This window comes from Micromys minutus (genome assembly GCF_963924665.1).
Source record: "Micromys minutus genome assembly, chromosome: 3".
NCBI classification, from domain to species: Eukaryota; Metazoa; Chordata; class Mammalia; order Rodentia; family Muridae; genus Micromys; species Micromys minutus.
In genome coordinates this window covers 75,381,366-75,404,411 of record NC_137972.1, presented here as the reverse complement: position 1 = coordinate 75,404,411, position 23,046 = coordinate 75,381,366, and the positions used below count along the sequence as shown (strand labels likewise).

General features: G+C 46.1%; 1 protein-coding gene across 1 annotated transcript in view; it reads left to right on the top strand.

Annotated features, from left to right (window-relative positions):
- SLCO3A1 (solute carrier organic anion transporter family member 3A1) overlaps positions 1–23,046 on the top strand; it is a gene marked incomplete at its 5' end in the record, with an annotated part of 222,531 nt that overhangs the window by 154,520 nt on the left and 44,965 nt on the right. The window contains 2 exons of the mRNA XM_080914454.1: positions 2,840–3,103; positions 19,309–19,473. Of these exons, the coding sequence (XP_080770580.1) occupies positions 2,840–3,103; positions 19,309–19,473 (429 nt within the window). The remainder of the gene's footprint in view (positions 1–2,839; positions 3,104–19,308; positions 19,474–23,046) is intronic.

Below are 23,046 nucleotides of genomic sequence, written 5' to 3'. Positions count from 1 at the left end.
TAGCCAAAATTACTTATAAAAATATTATTTGGGAAGTTTGAAGGATATCTCATTTGATAAAGCCCTGGCTCCAGGAAGATAAGAGTTCAAGCACCAGTTCCACGTTAAAAGAAAAGCCAAGTAGTACGGTGCAGTCTTGAGATCCCAGGAGTAGAGAGGCATGGACAACAAAATCCCTGGAGCTTGCTAGCCAGTGAGAGATTCTGACCCATAAAACGGAGTAGCTAGCTCCAAAGGAATAGCACCCGAGTTGCCCACCAGCCTCTACCAGCATGTTTATGCAGCCACACAACAGGCACCTTTAAGCACACATGCATTCACACATGCACTATTGTTTGGTATAGACCCAGGTAGTTGAGTTTCCAACACTGTTTCCAACACTGTCTTCCTTAAGGCTGATAGAAACTCAATCACTAAGTCTCTCCTGTGCACACTCTGAAGCTGAGTACTGTCCCCTAGGTGTGCCTTTTCTCTCCTGTCACAGTGCCCTGAGTAATCCCCTCCTGGAGAGCAGGTAGGAAAGCCAACCATGGCTTTTATGAACCTGATATTTACCGTGCTTCCACATGAGCCTCCTCTGACCCGGGTGACATGTTCCTTGCTGTCTTTCAGTTCTTGAGCAGACAGTCGGCTTTGCGTGTGCATTGCCCACAGGGAAGATGGTGCCACAGACAGCTAGCTCATATTGCCTGTGCCAGCCCATCTCCCCGGGATGCTTTCCCACACATCCAAGAGAATCCCTGATTGCCTGCTAGTTTCTACGCAGCACTAATTTTGTGCCCCTCCAACAACTGCTAGGATTTCTCTGCCTTTGCTCACATCTGGAGCCCATAGGCAGTGGGACTCCCTTTCTCTGTTTTAATCCCTTGCTTGGCAGCAGGTGAAGAAACACAGTGACTAGCAAAAACAGCCCTATTCAACCACCCCAGGCGATTAGGCTTCCTTTTCTTTTCCCTCATTTGCATGAAGATGCTTCCAGAATCACCTTGGGTTTCCAGGGTTCTGGTGTACCATTTCAAAATAAAACCCACACAGGGAAATGCCCATTCATATACTTAGAAACAGAAAGGGAGAAATCATAAGAGCTGCTATATCCAAAGTGCCCACAGGTGCCAGGGGATTCTTGCCTGTAACCTTTCAGCCTTGCAGCCATTCTAGGGGTGTCACCCTCATTTCATGAATGATGAAAAGGCTTGGGGTGTGCTCAGGCTAGTGAGCTGCAGAGCTGGGATTCTGCCCCTGCCCCCACCAGCCCTCTGCAGCTCTTTCCTTTTTAGGGTTGCACAAAAACAACTGGTTTATCTTTGCAAGGTGAGGGCCACTGAGCATCGATCAGGGTATTTGGGGTAGAGGTTATCAATATCCCAAAGCCAATTTGCACACTACCAGAACTGTTAGTAGCCATGGGCCTATGGCACAGAGGCCTGAAATCAAGCATTCAGCCAGGTTCTCCAGGGGACACAAAGGGATTAAGCTAAAAAGAGCTCTAAAAAGTACCGCCAGGCATGGGGCCCTCTGTGTAAAGATCTCTGTGTTTTAGGCTGCACTTATGTGATCTGGGCAAAGATCCTGGGCTCTCTAAACCTTGGTTTCCATATCAATCCAAACTGGGGAGAATGAAAAATTCCCTTCTATAGGCTTGTTGGACTGAAACAATGAGTGTGCTGTGTGTGACTCCTGGGGCAGAGCAACTCCCAGGAAAGTGAGGGCTGGTGTCCTTAGGAGTCTTTGGGGGCAGGAGGACACTTTATAAATGGTGACGTGTTCATTTGCTGTCTGTAGTCATCACTGTTCCCCAAACTGTTGATCTATCTGGCCCCAACCGACAGCCCTATTGTTCTCACCTTACATGCAATTGCCCAGGTCCCCAAGAACCTTCTTTTGGGCTCTGAGAGCATGGTTTATCATCAAAGTGCCATTTCTAGGTAGCCCACCTGGACATGTCACTTTGCAGGGCAGCTGTAAGATAGAATGCCAAAGCCGAGGAGGAAGCTTCAGTAACCTCTGCCTTCTGCTGGCAAATCAAAGCATGCTGCTATCAAGCAGCTCCTGTTCACGCAGCCAAACCGCACAGATATTTGTGGTGCCTTTGAGCACCGGACCTGTGCCAGAGCTTTCTAACAGAGGTCTGGGGGCCGCCCTCAACACTTGAGTCAGGCTAGCCAGTAGAAGCTTGGGGACGAAAAACTCCATTCATCATAAATGGCAGATTGGCACCTACTAAGTAAGTATAAGAACACAAGTCTGGTGTGGCTCTCTGGCCCTTCCAACAGACTCTACAAGGTCCTCATTATCAGTGTTTGTAGATTAGTAAACCGAGGCATAGAGTTCAGAAAGACTCAAAAGAGGGTAGGATTTCAACCCAGGCATTCCAGACCCCCATTTTCTTGAACTGTGTTCTGCCTGTGCCCTTCTTAGTGGACCTTGATGTAACTCATGCTGTGAAGGATGGAATGAGGTTTCAGACAAACTGTCTCAGGTGAGGGAGTGTACACCTAGTCTGCCCTGGGACAGTGACTATTGCTTGTGTTTTTGTAGACTCAGCTTGGCAGCGCAGCAAAATGAGTCAATTCCAGCCTTGGCTGTCTGGCTCCTCACTGTTTTTGTTTAGACAGATTACAAGTGCGGAACAGACAAGAAAATGAAGGGGAAACATGCTCAGTCCCCAGCAATGGAAGAAAACTGGAATGCTGAGTGGGAACAGATAGTTTCCCAGCCCAGGGCCCTACCCTACTACCATCTAGCTCAATAGCCCTTGAACGCTGTGCACTGGGCATCTCTCTTCATCAGAGCGCCCACAGCCCACATGCCCACCAAGCTGTGCCCTCTCTGTTGGCAGGTAACCTGGACATCACTCCTGACGACCCGCGCTGGATCGGAGCCTGGTGGGGCGGCTTTCTGCTCTGCGGTGCCTTGCTCTTCTTCTCTTCCCTCCTGATGTTTGGCTTCCCACAATCCCTGCCCCCACACTCAGACCCAGGCATGGAGAGCGAGCAGGCCATGCTCCCAGAAAGAGAATACGAGAGGCCTAAGCCCAGCAATGGGGTCCTGAGACACCCGCTGGAGCCAGACAGCAGTGCCTCCTGTTTCCAACAGCTGAGAGGTAAGAGGCCAGAACTTCCTGGTCAGAACAATGGGGATATTGTGATGGGGTGAGGGGTGTCAGGTTTGAGAGCTTTACATAATTGGCCCACACAAACTTTGTGCTTGACTTAGGATCGGACATGTTTAATGAATGCAAAAATAAGGTAGCCACCATGTTTTGATGACCTCCTGATGGTTATTGTACAAGAATTTCACTTTGGGGGCACAGCCGACCTTTGTATATTTAAGAAGAAAAGTTAAAAACAGATGCAGCATCTCTGAAAAAATGTCATGGTGCAAATAATAATGTCCATGGAGAAAGATCTTTTCTGGGTTGTTTCCGCTGTCAGCACGGTCCCTTCAAGGCTTAGGAAATTACAGTGATACTGAATATAACTCAGCAGCCTCAGGCTGCTTCATGTCCTCATCCTTCTCCCTCTCCCTCTCTCCCTCTCTCTCCCTCTCTCTGTCTATCTCACACAAATTCACACACACACACACACACACACACACACACACATATATGAACACATATACTCATGCATATATGTATATACACACGCACATACACAAACATGTATGTACACACACACACACACACACACACACATACACACATACACACACACCAAGAGGGCTACTTAAGCTTCTGGGGTCTCCTAACTTAGTTGGATTCACCAGGGTACCAGCTGTGAGCAGTTGGCGGCAGGTACCTGCAGGTCCTGGGCATTAGCCAGGATAATGTACCTCATCTTAGAGACGTTGGGATGAAAGGAAGGTGGATGGACCATAACCTCCTGTAATATGGGCTACATTCCAAGGCATCATGAGCATTTCCCTGGGATCAAATGCAAGTCAAGGTAAGCGCATATAAGATGAGGTGTACGTGAGGCAGGTGATGGTCCCAGGCCTTGACCAACCCCACAATCTTCCATTGATTGTCCCACCACACGCCGGCTGTGAGGTTGCTCCGTTCTCCTTACCATACCTCCACACCTTTAAGACTGTGCCACAGTTCTTTGACAGCATCATCCTGAGAACAAGAGCTCTGCCTTCAGAGACACTTAATCAAACCTTCGAGTCCGCGAGGGGCCCAATGAACCTTTGCTGTCTCGGAAAAGACACTAATTTAATAACCCGATGTCATGTCTGGTCCCGTGCTCCCTGTCAGTATCTACAAGTGCTGCCAGCCAGCTGATGGCTTTAAAATTCCTCTTTTTAAGCTCCGAATGTACCAGAAGGTGAGAAGTCCAGCTACTGTGTGTCCTTGAGGTTGCCTTAGCTGGGACCACCCCCCTCAGTAAGTGTGTAAATTACCTCTACCTTCAAAACACGCAGATTCCAGAAGTCCCCAGATACCTCAAAGTTGATATCTGCTGTTATCTTAGGAGCACAGCTGACTGTAATCCCAGGCCCCAGACCCACATTAATCCATCCGACCAGCATCAGAGTTGGTCTGGCAATAGAGGGCCATAATTCCCAGTAGTGATAACCATTCCAGATCTTCTTTTATCCAGGTAATGGTCTTGTCTCCCACATTCACAGGCCCTTCCTTTCATCTCTGGGCATACAAAGATTAAAAACTAAACAGCTGGGTCATCAGTGAACAACAAATCAGCCAGCCAGCAAAGAGAGCAGGTGGTTCAGGAAGTGACAACCTGTAGAAGGTCAGGGAGGATAAAAGGCGGAGTTCAGCTGGGTCCTGAGCTCTAGGGACTGTCACAGTTTCAGGTAAAGCTCAGCCACCTTGCTTCATCTTCTCTATTTTAGGGAGACCTAGGGATATGTCCATGGATCAGGAGCTCGTGTCCTGGAACTTCTGCTTCCGTAGAGGAGGAAGAGAGGTCAAATCAAAGAGATAAGCATTTGGGCCAATGGGTTCAGAACTCAGTAGATCAGAAGTGAAAGAGCCTGGTGTCCGCGTGAACACACTTCCACGAGTAATTGTTTTGTATCTCAAACAAGCAGTTCTTCCTTAGCTTGCTCTACTAATGGACTAGGGTAGAGAGTATCCCAGCAGGGCAAGAAAGCTGTGTCCTGAGGACTTCTGCGCGAGCCGGAGTCCAGTGACATGAGCTATTGTGCTAATAAAGAACTTTTCTAGGTGCTGGCCACAGGGAAGGACCCAGTCTAAAGTGGTATTGACTGTACAGTGACATCCTTCATCTTCCCCCATGAGCTGAATGTTTCTGCCACAGGAACACATTCACCAAACGAACCTTCAGTGCTGCTGATGTTCCCGCGCTAACTCTAACTCCGGTTCTCTGTCTCTCTGTGTCTCTGTCTCTCTCTCCCTCACACGCCCATGCACACGCAACCACCTCTCGGAAACCCTGGCGGTCCCAGGCATGTTCATGAGCACAAACAAGCAGAATGGAACACTGTCATATAAATATGGGGAGTGCACGCCTCTTGGAATCTCAGGAGCAGTTTTCTCACTCATCTCTTTGGAGCTTTCAAAGGATTTCCTTCTCCCACAGTCTATTTGGGTGCCAAGCTATGCTGAGAAACTCCACCTGAAGCAGCCCTTCAACCCCACCATACAGTGTTCCCAGGTCTCTAAGAGTGATATGGGGTGGCCCGTCTTGAGTGGGACATCCTGGGATCCAGTTCAGCTCAGATACTTCCCCCTTGTGATGCTTGGATCTGACGTTTAACTCCACTTGGCTTTAGCATAGAGGGTCTGGTTCCATGTTTAAAACAACTGCTGGTATTGCTGTTTATTGCCATACACAGAGCACGTATGTTATGGTATCATGGGAGTTGGGTATGTGGTCCATTTTCAAGGGCTTAGAAAGTCTATTGCCAACAAAGCCAGCCACTGGGTGAGCTTGTAACTCTGTAGAAGATGAGGGATGGGAAGCATGGGATCTTGGTTTCAGAAAAGGATGGAAGTTCCCAACTTGTAGCGACTGTCACATGAAATTTTCATAAAGCATACCACAGACAAATGAACACTTGGGTTATTAAGCCACAGTGTCACCCTCATGTGAAAGGCTGCCAAACCTGGTCACAATTTTAAATCATAGCATGTCACCAAATCTCTTCCCTTTTTTCAGTCTTGGCTCTGAGATCCCTCTGATGAGCCTACACTAGAGGTACTTTCACCATCACCGTCATCCTAATGCCTAGTAATGCTTCATTCTTCCCCTTTCATGCCAACGGGTTATATATTGGCACCTGTCATGACCCTGGCATGTAGCTGCACAGTGTGTATGTGTGGAAAATTTAATGAAAGATACCTAAAGGGAAGAATGGGTCAATGGGACAGTAATAAATAATCCAGAGACCTCAAGGTAACTCATTGGATAAAGATGCTTGATGCTGAACCTGACTGCTTGAGTTTGATCCCCAAAACTCACATGGTACACAAAAAGAACCGATTTCAACAACTTGTCCTCTGACCTATGGATGTGTACATGTGCACACAAACACACACAGAGTCACAGATATACACACAACACACGTAAATGAATAAATGTAATTTTTAAATTAAAACTAAGTGCCAATCAGTCATGTTTATAAAATAAACACTCAGTGTCATTATTGTTTGCATGTTAAGTCTCATACCCAGTTTTGTGATATGCACAGGCATGTTCTCATAGAGATGTGTGCAGTGCTTTCTGTTACTGATTTCAAGGTTACTTCTATAGTTTTGTATTTCATTGTAAGTGATCTCCTTGGTCACCTGGGTAGCTTGCGTTGAAGAATCTGGGTTTCTAGTGAAGTGATCTGTCCCCCTTCATTTGCTGGCTTTGCACAGTTTGTACAATACATCAGTAATATGCCCGCTTTGTTCTTTTTTCTGCCTGGGATATCCTTTTTCCCTTTGGTTCACTGTTGGGCTGTCAGCTATAGTGTGCTTGGGTATCTAGCATTCTCTTTGCCTCTGCAACGTCCCTACTACTACATTACACTGTAGTCTGGTCCACTCAGGACGGTAATCTCCATCTACTCCCAAACTCTTTCAACTGTTCATTTGCAGTGCACGACAGTGCCTGACATGAAAGTGGTGACATGTTAATGAATGAAGTAACAAATGAACACACACATACACACACACATGCAGACACACACACACACACACACACACACACACACACAGCGCCTGGTAGCATGACCCATTAAAGGGTTTGCTGCACAAGTCTTGGGACCTGAGTTCAGATCTCCAGCATCTACATAAAAAGCCAGACATGGTGGCACACACATGTAGTCAGGAAGCGGAAACAGGAAGATTCACAGGTCTCTGGCTGATAAGCTAATCTAGCTGAATCAGCAAGTTCCAGATGGACTGAAAGACTATCTCAAAAGATAAGGCAGAAAGCAATAGAGGAAGACACTCAGCATCAATTTCTGGCCTCTACTGAGGTACAAAACACACACACACACACACACACACACACACACACACACACACACACAGACACACACCACCACCACCACCAAAAACATCAACAAAAAATGTTTGTTCTTACCTATATCCCATGGAATCTCCAGCCTTATGAGCCATTAATACTGCTTTAAAGATATGGAAATAAAACTTAGAGGTGGAAAGAAAAGGACATTGGAATCACCATGAAGAAAAACAATGGCTGTCTCCTTAAGTTTGACATGAAGCTGTCTCTCTCTGGCTGAATAGACTCTCCTGAAAAACAAATACCATCACCAGGTGCTAAGTGACCTTTCTGCAAAATGTACTAAAACCATCATCTCCTGAGGCAGCACAGATGTCCTTTCAAACAGTGTGTCTTCAAAGGGGCTGCAGCTGCAAGGGGGAGAAGCTCTGCTTCTTGCAGGCACTGGCAGGCACTGACTCGCTGGGATCGGTGTAGCTGCCTGTATCCAGGCTCCAAATGCTCGGGGCAAGTTCAGACTTGGATCTCTGAGGGGGCAGTGAGAGGCTGAGCACTCCTGTCTCAGCCCTTCACCCTGACAGACAAGTAGCCTCTCGATGTCCTTGCAAGGACTGCTGAGCCCTGTGTACTTCCTCGAGTGGAGCCTCACTGTGAGGGGAGCAAGCTCTGCCTTGATACCTCACCCTGGCCCAGCACCGTCCAGCCGTGCCTGCATCAGTGTCCTTCAGTCCTTCTCTGCTAAAGCTCTGCTTTGTAGTCACTGGTTTGCCCAGAGACGCTCCCTGACCTAAACTCACCATCATCACCAAAACAGGTCTCCGGTGAGCGAAGGATGCTCCAGCAAGGAAGGCCCACCTTGAATGTAGTCAGTTCCATCCCAGGATCTCAGAACCAGACTAAATCAAAAGCTTTATCCTGCCTGCTTGCTCACTATGGAAACAATATGATCAACCGGTTGCCTCCCATGCCTAGTGTAGCTCTTTCCCAAGGCTACAAAGGCGGCTCTCAGACTGAGGGACAGCACTACCCTTCCTCCTTTAAGGCACTCAGTCACAGTCATGTGCTTTGTCACAGCGACTAGAAAAGTAACTGATACAACACCTGATCATGTTGCCACCTGCTGCTTAAAGGGACATTGGCAAAGCCCTGCTGAGGCCCCTCTGACTTCCTCCCACACCTACCTTGTTCTACCATGTCTCCTACTCTCCTTACAAACATTCCCTAGTTCCCCGCCCACTTCCTCCTTCCTGTGCCCTTTTCTGAAATTCACATTGGGTCTTGGACATCAGCTCCCTTTCTCTTCTGAAACACAGCTTCCTGGCTTCCTCTGGCATAGCCTTATGTCACTTTTTTATGGGGGAAGCATCCCTTCCTCTGTACCCCATGAAGGCAGAGACACTACCATCTTTGTTAGCACCTAGTACTACCTTCTGTACTAAGGGTAGAAGAAAGAGGATCATGGAAGGAGCACTACCACGTCCAGTTCGACTCTGTTCTTCTGAAGCATCCTGGCCAGACCCTCTCCAACCCAGCCAGGCTTCCACATGGCCCACCTGTGAGCAATGCAACAAGAGCCACATGTGACCATGTGCTACCACAAGCCCACAAGTGACCCACCTGTGTCAGGAAGGGTCTGCTGGACCCGGCTCCTGTCCTGACTTCTTTCATTCCTTTTCAGCTCAGCGGTTGAATTTGGCTACATTTTTCTTATTAGGGAGCCTATATCACATTCAAGTGTGTTTGTGAGGAGCCTGAGAGTCTGAGCAGGTTCATGCTTCCTGCTGGATGCTATCTATTATACAATTTGTCTCTAGAGCTGACTTCTCTCATCCTGTGGATACGGTGTAAAATCTACATTCCTGCTTCCATGGTGAAAGAAGCAGTCTGCCTTCCCAAATGTCTTGAGCCAGGCTGTGCCCACACCCTGCTGTGTCATAGGAACTTGGTTATGATTCCTCAGGGACCAGGCTGGCCCCTGGGTTTATAGTGTTTTTAATCATGGAAAGCCTGCTGGGACCAGCAGTCAGGAACATGTCTCTAAATGTGCTGCCCTCCTCTGAAGTTTCAGCAAGGCCAGTGAGACAAACATGAGAGGGCACCCAGCATGAGGCCAGGCACGGTTGGCAAGTCAGAATGTTTGTTGATTGAATAAGGAAAGGAAATAACTAGAAGACAGCATTTCCCAGAGGAGGATCTGTAAAACTGATCAACCCCACCAGGAAGGAAAGTAGTGGCTATTCAAACAAGTAGAAGCCTGTTTATGATCTTCTCAGAATTTGAAGTGGGGGGAGGGCAAGTTCATATATGTTTGCAGATAGGAATGCACATATATACACATATATGTAGAGGCCAGAGTTCACCGTCATGTGTCATTCCTGTAGAGGCATCCAGGGTTTATGTTGCTGTTTGTTTTTTGCTTCTTGTTTTCTCAGATGGGCCTTTCTCTAGCCTGGGACTGGCAGATTTATTTAGACTGACTAGCCAGCAAGACACAGGGAGAGTTCTGTTTGTTGCTACCTTAATTAGGGTTACTATTGCTGTGACGAACACCATGAACGAAAGCAAGTTGAGGAGGATGAGGTTTATTTGGGCTTATACTTCCATATCACTGTTCATCTACTGAAGGAAGACAGGACAGAAATTCTAGGGCAGGGTCCTGGAGGCAGGGACAGATGCAGAGTCCAGCGAAGGGAGCTGCTAACTGGCTTGTGCTTCCATGGTTTGCTCAGCCTGCCTTCTTATAGATTCCAGGACCACCAGCCCAGGGATGGCCCCACCCACAATGGGCTGGGCCCTCCCCCATTTATCACTCCTTAAGAAAATGCCTTCGAGTTGTATCTTACAGCTGTCCTTGCTCAACTGGTGCTCACTCCTTTCAGATAACTTGCTCGTGTTGAGTTGACATAAAACTCATCAGCACACATGTGTCGCGTGGTACCAGGTCTTTTTTCGCGGATGCTAGGAATGGAACTCAAGTCCAAGTCCTTGTGACTAGCACAGCAAGCACTTTCCTAACAGCCATCCGCTTCCTCTTGGAGGCTCCTGCTTTCTGTCAGCATGTTAACAGCTCTGAGCAGGCCTGCTCCAAGGAAGGCTGGATAACCTCATCTTAATCTAGATTTCTCCCAGCTGCATGTTTGAGAAATATGCTGCATGGGACCATCGTTGGCAGATGCTGCAAGAATCCAGGGTACGAGATGAAGAGGACCCCAGGAAGTTCAAAGGGATGCATTTAAGGGCCGTGGAGGCTATCTGGAAGGATGGGGGTGGGGAGTCACAATGAAATTGCCCTGAAAGAGCAGGCAGAGGTTCTCAGTGTGGTTAGGAGACAGGCATCTAGTTTGTAATATGCGATTGTGGTAGAGGATGGGTAAGGACAGTCCCGTGTGCAGCGGAGTGTCTGCTCTCCAAAACGGCCCAGAAGTCCTGGTTGCATTATGAATAAATCATCAAAGCATTGACCTTCAAAGAAAAGTGTCTGGACTCTGTTTTATAAAGCCCAGCCTCCCCACCTGTATGGTGTCTTGAAATACCGCTTCGGATCCACCCTATGGGAAATTGTGCTCCCAGAGCTGGAGAAGGAGAGGCTCAGGCACGGTGATGTCTGGAAGCCCCTGACGTCTTTCTAAGTAAATTGCTAACTGGACATGAGTACCAGAGAAAAGGACCCTTGCTGGGTCCCCACGAAGGGCTGACAGGACACAGCTGTGCCTCCCCCACTTCCCTGTAGTCAGACTTGTTATAAATTGAAGTGCCGGGAGACTCTGTGGCAAATAAGCTAGGACTGGATGGGTCCCCACAGTGATCTGACTATCACGAGGGGCCTGCTGAAAGCAAGCATGGTAGGACGTAGCTGACTGGGCTGGGCTTTGAGGTGGGCTGTCCCTCAACCTGCTCTACCGAAATGTTGCCTTCTGTCTTTGTAGACTTTCCAGGAATGAATTCTCACATGGTGGGTGTTTGCACTTCCAGAAAAACTGGGGACAGCAAGCCCTGTGTGGCACCAGGACCGGGAACATTTTCACAAAGGAAGCTTTTAGACACAGGCGTGAAGTAGGGGCACCTGTTTGCTGACAAGACTGGTTGCTGCCTAAACCATTTTCTCTCTGCTGCCTTTGCCTCAGAAAGATGCAACTGGTGGGTCTCAAGAAGCAGTTCCTGCTGCTTCTGAGCATCCTTCCTCTGGGTCAGCCTGTGCTTCCCAGGCCATCCACATCCTGGATGACACCAGCGTGTGGTGTTGCAGCCTGAGCCTCATTCTGTTCTTGCCTTAAATGTGAGTGGTCTTTCCACTCCTCTCTTAGACCCTCCCGGTGGTCCCAAAGGAATCAGGGGGATCAATCAGTTCTTGGCTGGGACTCCAGCGCTGATGCACACCAGTTCTCACACTCAGCTTCCATTCTAAGTGATTGCTTTGAGTTGATGGCTTCCCTGTTTGCTCACGCAGGCCACACTGGTCTCCTTACAAAGAAAGAAAGCACCTCTCTTGTGCCTGGTCCCTTCTAAGGGCAAGACACCTAGGAGGTACTTCCTGCAAGCAGGAAATGGGAGTGGTCGGGGCAGAGACTAGGAACCAGCTTCAGCTGTACTGGTGAGAACACAATAGGCCCACAGCTGCCACCAGCGGCTGCCTAGTCTGAGACCAGTGTGTGAGAAGAGCTTTCTTCCAGAAGATTCTTGGTCACTATAAGGTTCCTCTTGCACCTGAGCTTTCTTCCACTCTCAACCAAGGGGATGGTCCAGACAACTCCAAAATTGTCAGTGGACGGAAGAAAAGACAAGCATTCTGGATTTCTGACCCCAGAGCCATGGCATTATTTGCCTTGACTTAGTTAATTGCCCCATTTTCACCAGAGATGTGAGCCTGTGGAATTTCACTAGGAGTGAGTTTGTTCCTAAGTTTGCCTTTGACTCTGAAAAGTCTGCAACAGTTCTTCTCCAAGCCTTTGTAACTAGTGCAGTCATTTTGTTACTGGATTTCTTAACCTTCCCTGTCCCCCTGTATTTATTAGACATATACTCTCCTGGGACATGCTGCCCTTGTCTGCTGAACCCTGTTCTCAAGCAGCTCTTCATCTGGGAAAGCTAGTTGGCTAAGCTCTGTTGTTTGTAATGGCAGCTCCGGTTTGGGCACATGAAGGACCAGCTGGGAGACAGCTACGTCATGATGTTCCATCTTTCCCCTGATCTTGGAATCACTCCAGAACCTCCATCACAGTATCTTCCCATTTCTCTCCTTCTTCCTTCCTTCCAACCATCCATCCTGCTATGGTGATTTCTGATTATCTGCTCAGCTCTTTCTACTCCCCGCTTTTCTCTGGATCCTACCTGTTGTGAAATGCTTTGAGTTGACTGGGCCTTTAGAAAAGCACCCCCCCCCCCATGGTTTCGAATCTCCATGTTGGCCTGAAGGTTCAGAATTTGGATTCTTGAGTTGAGGCTTACATGGGTTCGTGTATACCCTCCCTCAGTGTTCAGCTTTACATTCCTGTGCAAGGTGGAGTTTAAAGGCTCTTGGTGCCCTGTGTCAGAAGCACTGGTGCTAAACCTCCCTGCCACCATGATGGATGCCAAGTCCGCAGTGCAGTGCTCTGTCCAGGGTGGAAGTCTGACAGAGATGGCTATGGTGGTATCTGATGTACATGCAGGCCTTGTCTTCCTTTTCTGACAGGAGGAGCAGTGGCATGACAACAAGTCTTAACAAAAGAAGCAAGAGACCAAATTCAGCAGAAGGACTAAAATATAATTCTCCGGGTGATAAGTCACCCGGGTCTCTATGGAGGCCCATGATAACCACTGTTGGGGCTCCTCCATGGCCTGGAAGGGTAGTAAGTTAGGATATCGACTTCTACACTGACCTGTTGATTGGGTCTTTAGAGGAGGTGCCTCTACTTAGGAAGCCCTATTGCTCCCATGATGACTCTCAAGAAGTCAGCATAATACTCATAAGAACTCAGTTGTCCACTCACAGAGATGAGTCACCAAAACAAGCCTGGTGACTCCAGGGCACACTGTACAAACACCAGAGATCTCTCACTTTGTCTAACGTCTGCCTGTTCGTCTTGGTTTGCTTCTTGATCTTGGGTCTCTCTTGATCTTCCCAGATGGGTAGGAATGAGTCACAGACTTGCTAAGTCTTGAATCCAAAATTGAAATCTACAGCTCCTGTCTCTTTAGAGCATGATCCCTGACTTGACTTTACACAGTTTTCCTCAGCAAAACTTTTCTTCTTCCTTCAACCCTTGAGCTCTTTTGTTGTTGTTTCTTTTTCCTCTCTTAGCTCCTCTCCTCAAAAATTCTTGGACTAAGTCCCAGGTCCACTGCATACACCTAGTGAGGTGGCATATTTGAATACTTGATTCACAGTTGATGGCATTGTTCAGGAAGGATTAATGAGTATGTGGTTGGGGGTGGGTTTTGAGGTTTTAAAAGCCAATACCAGTCAGCCGTCTGTCTCTGTCTTTCTGTCTGTCTCTGTCTGTCTCTGTCTCTTTCTCTCCCTTTCACTCTCCCCCCCCCCCATGGTTGTGTCTCAAGATGTGAGCTCTCTGCTGTCCCATTGCTGTGCCTTCCTGCCTACATTCCACTATGCCCTCCTCCATAATGGTCATGGACTCAACTCTCTGAAACTGTAAGCCCCCAATAACCTTTGTCTCCTATTAGTTGCTTTGGTCATGGTGTCTTAATATAGCAATAGAACGGTAGCTAGGACTCCCAGGTGCAATGGGCATTTTCATTATTGTTATTTGAGAAAGTGAAGCTGCATTTCTGATTGGCAGGTCCAGCCTGCTTTCGTAATCTTCATGATAAAAATTGTAGGTCACAGAATTCAGGAAAGAACAACACACTTGTCACAAGTGTATGCTGTGCTGGCTTTTGCTTTGGCTGGAGTCCCTGCAAAATGGCTCTCTCATTGTGGAACCATTCTCTGCTTCCATTTTTTCATTTGTAAATGGAGGATTTCAATGGTTCCAACATTGTGGTTATTTTTTAATTTTTGTTCTTTGGGGTTTTGTGTGTGTGTGTGTGTGTGTGTGTGTGTGTGTGTGTGTGTGTGTGTGCGTGCGCGCGCGCACGCGAGCGCCCTTAGAAGGGTTGTATTATGTGTCTGTGAGTTGATGGTGAATCCTTAGGATGGCATTTGGCACAGAAAGGATGTTCTGATGACAATAGTCCCCAAATCCTTCTTTCCCCTCCTAAGGGACCCACAGTGAACAACAATCCTCTGTGTAGGAATGTCATCTGAAGGCTCACAGTATGCAGCCCGCTTTCCATAAAGCCAGCTCCCCTGCTCTGTTTCTAGTCTAGTACCATCCTCCTGGTGACAGCAGCTGGCTCCTAGAGAGAGCTGAAAAGGTCCCCCTACCCTGTTGGTAGAACTGCATGATCCCTTCCAGCCGGCTCCAGTATTAAGGCTACATCAGTAAAGAGGATTAAATGGCTAGTGGGGGATGCAGATGTTCAGTGGCCTGTTATGGCCCTGGTTCACCAGTCTCTGTTTGTCTGGGATACTCCCCTCCTGGAAAGGTGGGGTTTTATGGTTTTGCAATTCACTTGAAGCACTAAGGCAGCCTTATAGTCAAGCTAATTAAGGCCTCATTTCCAAGCAGGGGTATTAAAGGTGGGCTGAACCTGTAAAAATGGAGTCTGCTTTTGATAGCTACAAGTTATTGCAATAAAATCTCAGGTGGGAGGAAGAATGTGGGAGGATGCTGCCATTTCTGGAAGCCAATCAAGTTGGCTACAAAGGGAAAAGGGTCACAAAAATAAGGTGTCCCAGTCCTTCCTTCAGCCCAACGGTTCTTGAACTTAATGATTTTTAACATCTCATTCAAGGAGAAATTAGTCATTAGGCATTAAGACAAGCAGGAAGACTCCTGTCTTAACAAAGAACCTTTCCTGCATAACAGAATGAACTCCAGAATAATTAAAAGCTTGCAGAAGTACGGAAATGTTCCATTAACTGAAGCAGCCTCCATGGAGCGAGGGCCCTACTTCCCCCCAAACAGATCAGGAAGATTGTGATGAAGAGTTACGGCTCTACTGAGGGCCAAAGAGATGTGGCAATTGCCCCAAATCATCATCAGTGTCATTTTGGAGGCAGATAAACTTGGCTGTTGCGTGGAGTATCACTCAGCAGATACTGCGTTCCAGCTGAGGAAATGAAGCTCGGAGTAAGAGCATGCTATCTGGACGGTCCCAACCCTGCCCCAGTGCTTCCAGAATCTAGGTGCTGTCATTCTGAAAGAGCATAGTAAATACGTAGCAGCTGTGTTTGCCACTGCACAACAGCAGCCAGCACTTTGCCGTTCATACACACCCATTTCAAGTATGTCCTATGACTGATCGCATGGTGTGGTCCATACTGTTCTCTTGGCAGTGTGTGGCTATAACTCACCAGAACCTTCTCCTGGGTACAGAATAGCCTCATGCTTGGCACACACACACTATCTCAAATTTGCCTTGGCTCATCAACAGTGATTGACCATGATGGATTCTTCACACCCAAGACACCTTTGACTGTGAAGAACAGGTCACCCCCTGTTGGTGGCTGTTGTGTTCATTTTCCATATTGGTTAAGCTACATTTTCAAACACTGCAGAGCCAACAGTTCTCCGGGTATTTGTTCAATACTTAAAAACAATATGGATTTAACAGAGGAAAGTTTCGTAACATTTAAACAGAGATTTTAAAAGCAAACACTCCTAGGCATTTATTTGAAATGATACTTCTAAAAAGTCAGATTGCCATAAATGTTTAAAAGCCCTGTAAAGTATACAAGCGGCATGCCCATAAAGACCTGGAAGCTCTGAGCACAGTGCACCGGGCGTGAAGTGAGAGGACCTGAAGCTGTTGTTTGTTTACTATCTTTGTTCATACCCTTTGTAAAGTTTCAGCTTTAATTGTGTGTGTGTGTGTGTTCGTGCTTTCAGTTAACCCTAAAGCTGCCTTCCTAAAGCCTTAGAAACACATGTCAATCAGCCCCCATCTCTGGGTATTGTCTAAATCCCCTTGGACATCGGAGCTATGACTTAGCTCCCAGTAATCCTGAGCTTCTAGTCCTCTGGTTCAGCCCAGTGCTGTAACTAAACCCTTAAAGTCCAACTCCTCTCTGGAGAGTCTCACTTTGGAAACTGGATATCTTTCCCAGAGATGATAAATTTTAAGTTTTGTATATCTGCCAGTCCCTGGCCTATTGTTCTGTCATTTTGATGCATGGTGCTTGTCTGTTAGCGTTATTAAAAACTTATGTGTCTCCTATTATTATTTTATTCTAATTAGATGGGCCATTTGGAGGTTTCGTCTCCTAGGAGATGCAATTGTGCCAGTATAATTATCTCTCTTCTTTAGGACAGCTGGCTAATTCATCACCTTGGAGTGCAGGGTTAGGTTGTCAGCCCACCTGTTTATTTTATGTGGCCATAGGCACTTAGTGGGTTTTTCTAATACTTAATCTCTGTGTCTGATCTTTTCCATGTGCACAGAAACAAGTATACCCTGTGACTGTTCCTTGTTTTTGTTAGTAATATGAGTATAGTAAAATATGACCCCCCTCCTTTTTGAGACAGGATCTGGTGTACCTCAGGGTGGCCCCCAAGCACATTGCATAGATGAGGATAATCTTAAACTCTAGGTCCTCCTGCTGCTACCTCTCAAGGGCTGGGGTAACCAGCATGGGCCACACCTGTTTTGTGCAGACTTGGAGATCAAACCCAAGGCTATGTGCATACTAGGCAAGCCACCCTCCCAACGGAGCTACATTCCCAGCCAGCCCCAAGTCTAATCACAAGCACACCACTTGGACAATGTTTGTAGTAACCTACATTTTGCCTTCATCTTCGCTATTTATAGAAAATGATTTATGATTTACTTAAGACTTGTCTTCAAACTACTTGAAACCAGTTTACTTGTCTTAAACCAGGGCAGTTGATGAATCAGCTATATTTGGTTAATTATTTTGCAAATACCACTGGCTTCCATCTGTGTAAGTTCTACATCCACAGAGCTAAGGAACCGCTGATTGGAACGCAGTCCAGAAAACTGTGTCTGTACTGAAGGAGCACACATTTCTCCCTTGTCATGATCTCCTTACACAGTGTTCTCTAGCAGCTACTTGGATAACATTCGCCTTGTACTTGATGTAAGCAGTCTAGAGATGCCTTAAGATCCATGGGTGTGAGTTACAGACAAGCAGTATACTGTTCTATGTAACAGATGTGAACATATATAGATTTTGGTGTCCAACAGAGACACCAAAACAAATAGAGGTATAAGGACTAAGGAGATGTTTCAGTGAGTAAAAGTGTTTTCCCTGTAATTATAAGGCCCCGAATTTCAATCCTCAGAACGTACATAAAAGCTGGATGAAAGGGACAAGTGTCTAACGTCATGAAGATGGGAGGTAGAGTCAGGATTCCCAGCAGCTCTGCAGAACAGCTAGCCTGCCATATGTGGTAGTAACACAATGAGGAGGTGACTGTCTTGAAGACTGACACCCAAGGTTGACCCCTGACCTCCATACACATGCCTTGGCACACATGTGCCTGCACATCACACACACAAACACACACACACACACACACACACACACACACACACACACACAATCAAGTAAAGATGTCAATCCTGAAGAGGCAGGACTGTTCTAGAACCATCTGGGATTTGTCACCACAGCCTAACTGAGGAGAGTCAGTTGAAGAGCATGTGGTAAGAATTCTAGTTGCTGGATTCCTAAGCAATGTCCTTATTTTCAAAGTACAAAATCAAATCTCCCAATTCTTAAAAGCGCCAAATGTAAGAAGAAGTGTCTGTGGCTTATGAAACCAAACTGTAAGGAAAAATAAAACCCAATAAACAAGACAAGATCATGCAACCTCCACACACTATTGTTGGGCCCTGTTGAGATGTAACATGGTCCATAAGCTTCAGAGTGTGTATGCCAAAAGCTAACTGTCCTGGATCCCTAAGAACCCTGTCTGGGAGCCTCTTCAGGGCTAGGGTGGATAATGACGAAAGGCCTCCTGGGAGGAAGGAACTTGTAAAAAGTTTAAGAGAAGAACATTACAGTAGACTAAGAAGTCCTAGCATAAGACATGGATGCAGCTGAGAGGCAAACAGGGGATATAGGGAAGGAGGGTAGGGCATCCTGGAGACAAACTAGTATGACATATGCCAAAATCCCAGGGACCAGACTATAATTCCAGACTCCTTATAAAAAAATTTAGATTGATCCCGCTGGTTACTATGTAGCAAGTTATCAAATCAAGGTTGATGACTCAGACACCCTTAGGATGCTCCAGCTGTGCAGAACTGACCAAAGAGAGGAGGGGAGGGCTTGATTAGCTCATACCTACTATGAAAAAGAACAAGAGTTTCACCAAGCATATTCTTCCAGTATACAAACAGAGCATAGTTTTAAACAGTGATCATATAGTGGGCACATCAACATATGCTTAAATATTTCATGTATAAAATGTACAATATATATGTTATAGTTTCCATTTTGGAAATTACAATCCCAAAATGATTTCCTTTTGTTGTGGAGTGAGGGATGAAAAGTTCTTGTAATTGTTTAAAAGTTCTTTGACTTTAACCCCTGAGGTTGTGATACAGAAGCAAGGTAAAACAGCTGGTTTTAGTAGAAAATGGCTTAATTTGTGGGATTTTGTTGTGGTTTAGAAGCCAGAGTTTCCAGTCGCAAATACCTACAGAATATAGATTCTGAACAGAGACCTCCACTACCCCCTCCGGATGCTCTGCAAGGTGTTGTTTAAAGAAACAGGAACAATGCTTCAAGGAGGAATCTAAAAGTCTTAAGTGGACATTCAACATGGATGACCTTGATCTTGCTTTCTGTTCCTCTTCACAGTGATTCCCAAGGTCACCAAGCACCTGCTCTCAAACCCTGTGTTCACCTGCATCGTCCTGGCTGCTTGTATGGAGATTGCTGTGGTGGCCGGCTTTGCTGCCTTCCTCGGCAAGTACCTGGAACAGCAGTTTAACCTCACCACTTCCTCTGCCAACCAGCTGCTCGGTGAGTGGGTCTCACTGTCCTCATGCTATACCAGCATGCTCAAAGAACTCACGGAGCTCCAAAACGTGTGCAGCACTGTGCTAAGCCAATAGCCATTGTATATGGTTTTCCTTTCAACTCAAGAAACTTCAGAGTAATATTTTCACAACATACTATATAAAAACTATATAGTATATTATAACTATATAGTATAGTATATATATAAGTATATATATATTTATATATATATAAAAATATATAGTATATTAAAAACATACTATAGGGCTAAGTGAGAAGGCTCAGCAGGGAGAGCATCTGTTGTTCCCGGCTAACGAACCATGTCTAATACCTAAAACCCATGGCTGGAAGAAAGAATGAACTCGAAAAGTTGTCCTCCAACCACATGGGTACCATGACTCACACACAGCCAGAGCAATAATACTAAAATAAAAAGTTATAATAAAGCACAAAGATATATATGTATGTATATATATATATATATATATATATATATATATATATATATGTATGTATATATATATATATATATATATATATATATATATATATATAGCATTGCAAGAGCCCAGGAAGTCACTTGCCCAATGTGAATGGGAAATTTCAAGGCATATATGATAGAGGAGAATAATTGAAGTCCATCTTGAAATATTAGTTGATTTTTATTAGACAATGAAAATGATCTTAGCAGCATAAAACTCACATTTCACAAATACAGATCCTAGAAGATATATCCACGTGCAGGAGAGATTGCTCGGTGGATAAAGCTTGTTTCACAAGTGTCATAACTTGCGTTAATCCCAGGAACTCACATGAAGGTGGAAGCAGACAGACAGCTCCAAAAAAGTTGTCCTCTTATCTCAAAACACACAGTACCACTCCCCCACATATGCATATGCAATACTATTTTTCAAAAATAAAGTTAAGAAGGTGTGCCCATGCTGATGACCTTGCCCATGACAGGCATAACTAATGGATCACAGAATCTTCCCCAAAGTGAAGTGAGGCTTTACAGTTCCTATCACCAGGCATCTACTGTTAATCACTTGAAGTTGAGCTAAGACAACCAATTTGCCAGCCCGAGAAGCAGCATTGCCAAGGTGGGTTGGACAATATGTTCACAGAGTGTATCTTAGACTGCTTTTCCTGTTGGAGGAATTTATTCTTCACTCTTTGCATGACCTACAGGGTGCATTGGTTGAGTTGGTCATCTCCGAAGTTGACTAAGAATGGTGAGAACAGTTGAGGAGGATGAAAGAGTCCACCGTAAAAAGCTGTTGAAGAGGAGGATGAGTGATGAGTTAGTTCTGATGTAAACTTGCCAGGAATGATAGGAAATCGATGATTTTCTGCCTTCAGTTTAGGGTGAAGAGGACATCTTGGGTAATAGTATAGAAAGTTAGAACACTAAAGGTTAAAGTAGATTTCTAGGCAGAAGGGAGTTGCAGAAGAAAGGGAACCTGAGTGGACAGCCTGTGGAAGAGCCCAGCTGTTCCTCTGAAAGACCGAAGGAGGGCCATGTGATCAAGGCTGCTGAGTGCAACACATGCCCAGGTGGCAGAGAGAGCTCCAACTCCTAGACTTCATCTTATCTGTCACCCGGGCATAGGAGGGTGTTCGCATCTCACCCTTTACCATCTCCTCGGGTGGGGCTGGAGAGATGGCTCTGCAGTTCACAGCACTAGTTGCTCTTGAAGAGACCTGGGTTTGGTGCCCACAAGTGGCCCATAGCCATTCATAGCTCTATATCTAAGGGATCCCACACCCTCTTCTGATCAACAGGCACCTGCAGTGCACACAGTGGTTTCACACATATACACTCAGGCAAAGCATGCACAGCTAAAAATAAAAATCATAACTCTTTGAAAGATTAGTTTGATTGGTAATGTCTGTGCTGCATGAGGATGTGATCTTGGCTGCCCAGCACCTACTTAAAAGCCTGGCAAGGCCGGGCATATCTGAATCCTCATGAGGAAGGGAAGAAGAGACAGGCATATCCCCAGCGTTCACTAGGTAGCCAGTCTGAACAACCGTAAACTCTTGAATTCAGTGAGCTACTGAAGCTCAAAAATAAGGGGGTGGGGGGCTGGAAAGATGGCTCCATGCTTAAAAGCTCTTTGAGAGGACCTAGGTTAAATTTCCACTACCTACATGGGAACTCACAACTGCCAATAAGTCAGGTTTGAGGGGATCCAGTGCTGTCTTCAGGCCTGTGGGCATCACGCATACACATGGTGCATAAGTATACATGCAGGGAAGTGCCCATATACATAAAATAAAATTTTTAAATAAAGTGGATGTCCATGGGTAAAGGTACCAAACTTCAGCCACCCCCCGTGCGCCCATGTGCACCTGTGCATGCACACAAACGCATATGCATGTAAACACACAAACATACACACACAGACACACACACAGAGTAAGAGAGATTGATTTATTGATTGACTGATTGATTGATTGATTGATTGATTCACAAAATGGCCAATAAAAGTGAAGGATGCTAACTACCATGGGTGATAAGGGACATGCACATTGAAACCTATAGGGGGTGCTGTGGCTGGCGCATTCAGCAGATGGATGGTAGTACTGAGTGCCTGGGAGGATGAGGAGCAACTGGAACCCACACTGCAGTGGGAATGCGCAGGGGAACCTCTGCTTTGGACAGTTCTTGCAGCACCCATTAAAGCTCAGCATATGCCTGTGCTGTGATCCATCAGTTCTGTTTCCGGGCGCTCATCCAACAGAATGGAGTGTTTAGGTCCACTCATTTACATATGCATATATAACAACATTCAGAGCAGCTTTATGCATAATTATCTCAAACTGGAACTAACCCAAATGTCTGTCTACAGCAGAATGGGTAAATAAACTATAGACTGTTCATTCTATACCACACAGCTTGGGCAAGGACTGATTCTCACGCAGGCTTCCATGGGAATGTGTATGAGCCGAAAGATGTCACACACAAAGAGAATATATTTATGGGACTTAAAAAAAATTGAATTGCCAATTAAAGTAAAAGAAGCCAGAGCCACAGTTGTCCTTGAAGGTTACAATACCCAAGAGCCTCTTAGGCGGCTGCAAGTAGTGACATGTGTCTGTGTGCATGCATGGATTTGTGCATTTATGTATGCATTCATGTGTAGGCATGTGCAGCATGTGTGTGTTATGTACATGAGTTTACGGGTACACATTCAATAGAAGGTTGACTTCTTCAGTCCCTCTCCACCCTAGTTTTTGATGCAAAGTCTTTGTCATGCAGCTGGGCTCAACCTGTCTTCTCCCTCCAACCCAGCTCTGGGATTCCAGATGTGTGCCCCTACGCCTGGCTCTTAGGAAAGTGCCAAAGATCCAGCATTCCCAAGCCCCACAGTGTCTGGAATTGTTCTAAGCTTGGCCTGAGTGCTGGTTAAGGAGGTGTCTGCACATCCAGTTTCCCAAGTTGGAAAGATTACCAGGGTGGTCTCTGTGTGTTTCCCAGGATAGAACATCATAGTTTAAAAAGAAATTTAAACCCTGGTCATTATGACAACATAACACAGTGTTCTCTCCCTGGGAACTGCTGTGGAATGCAAG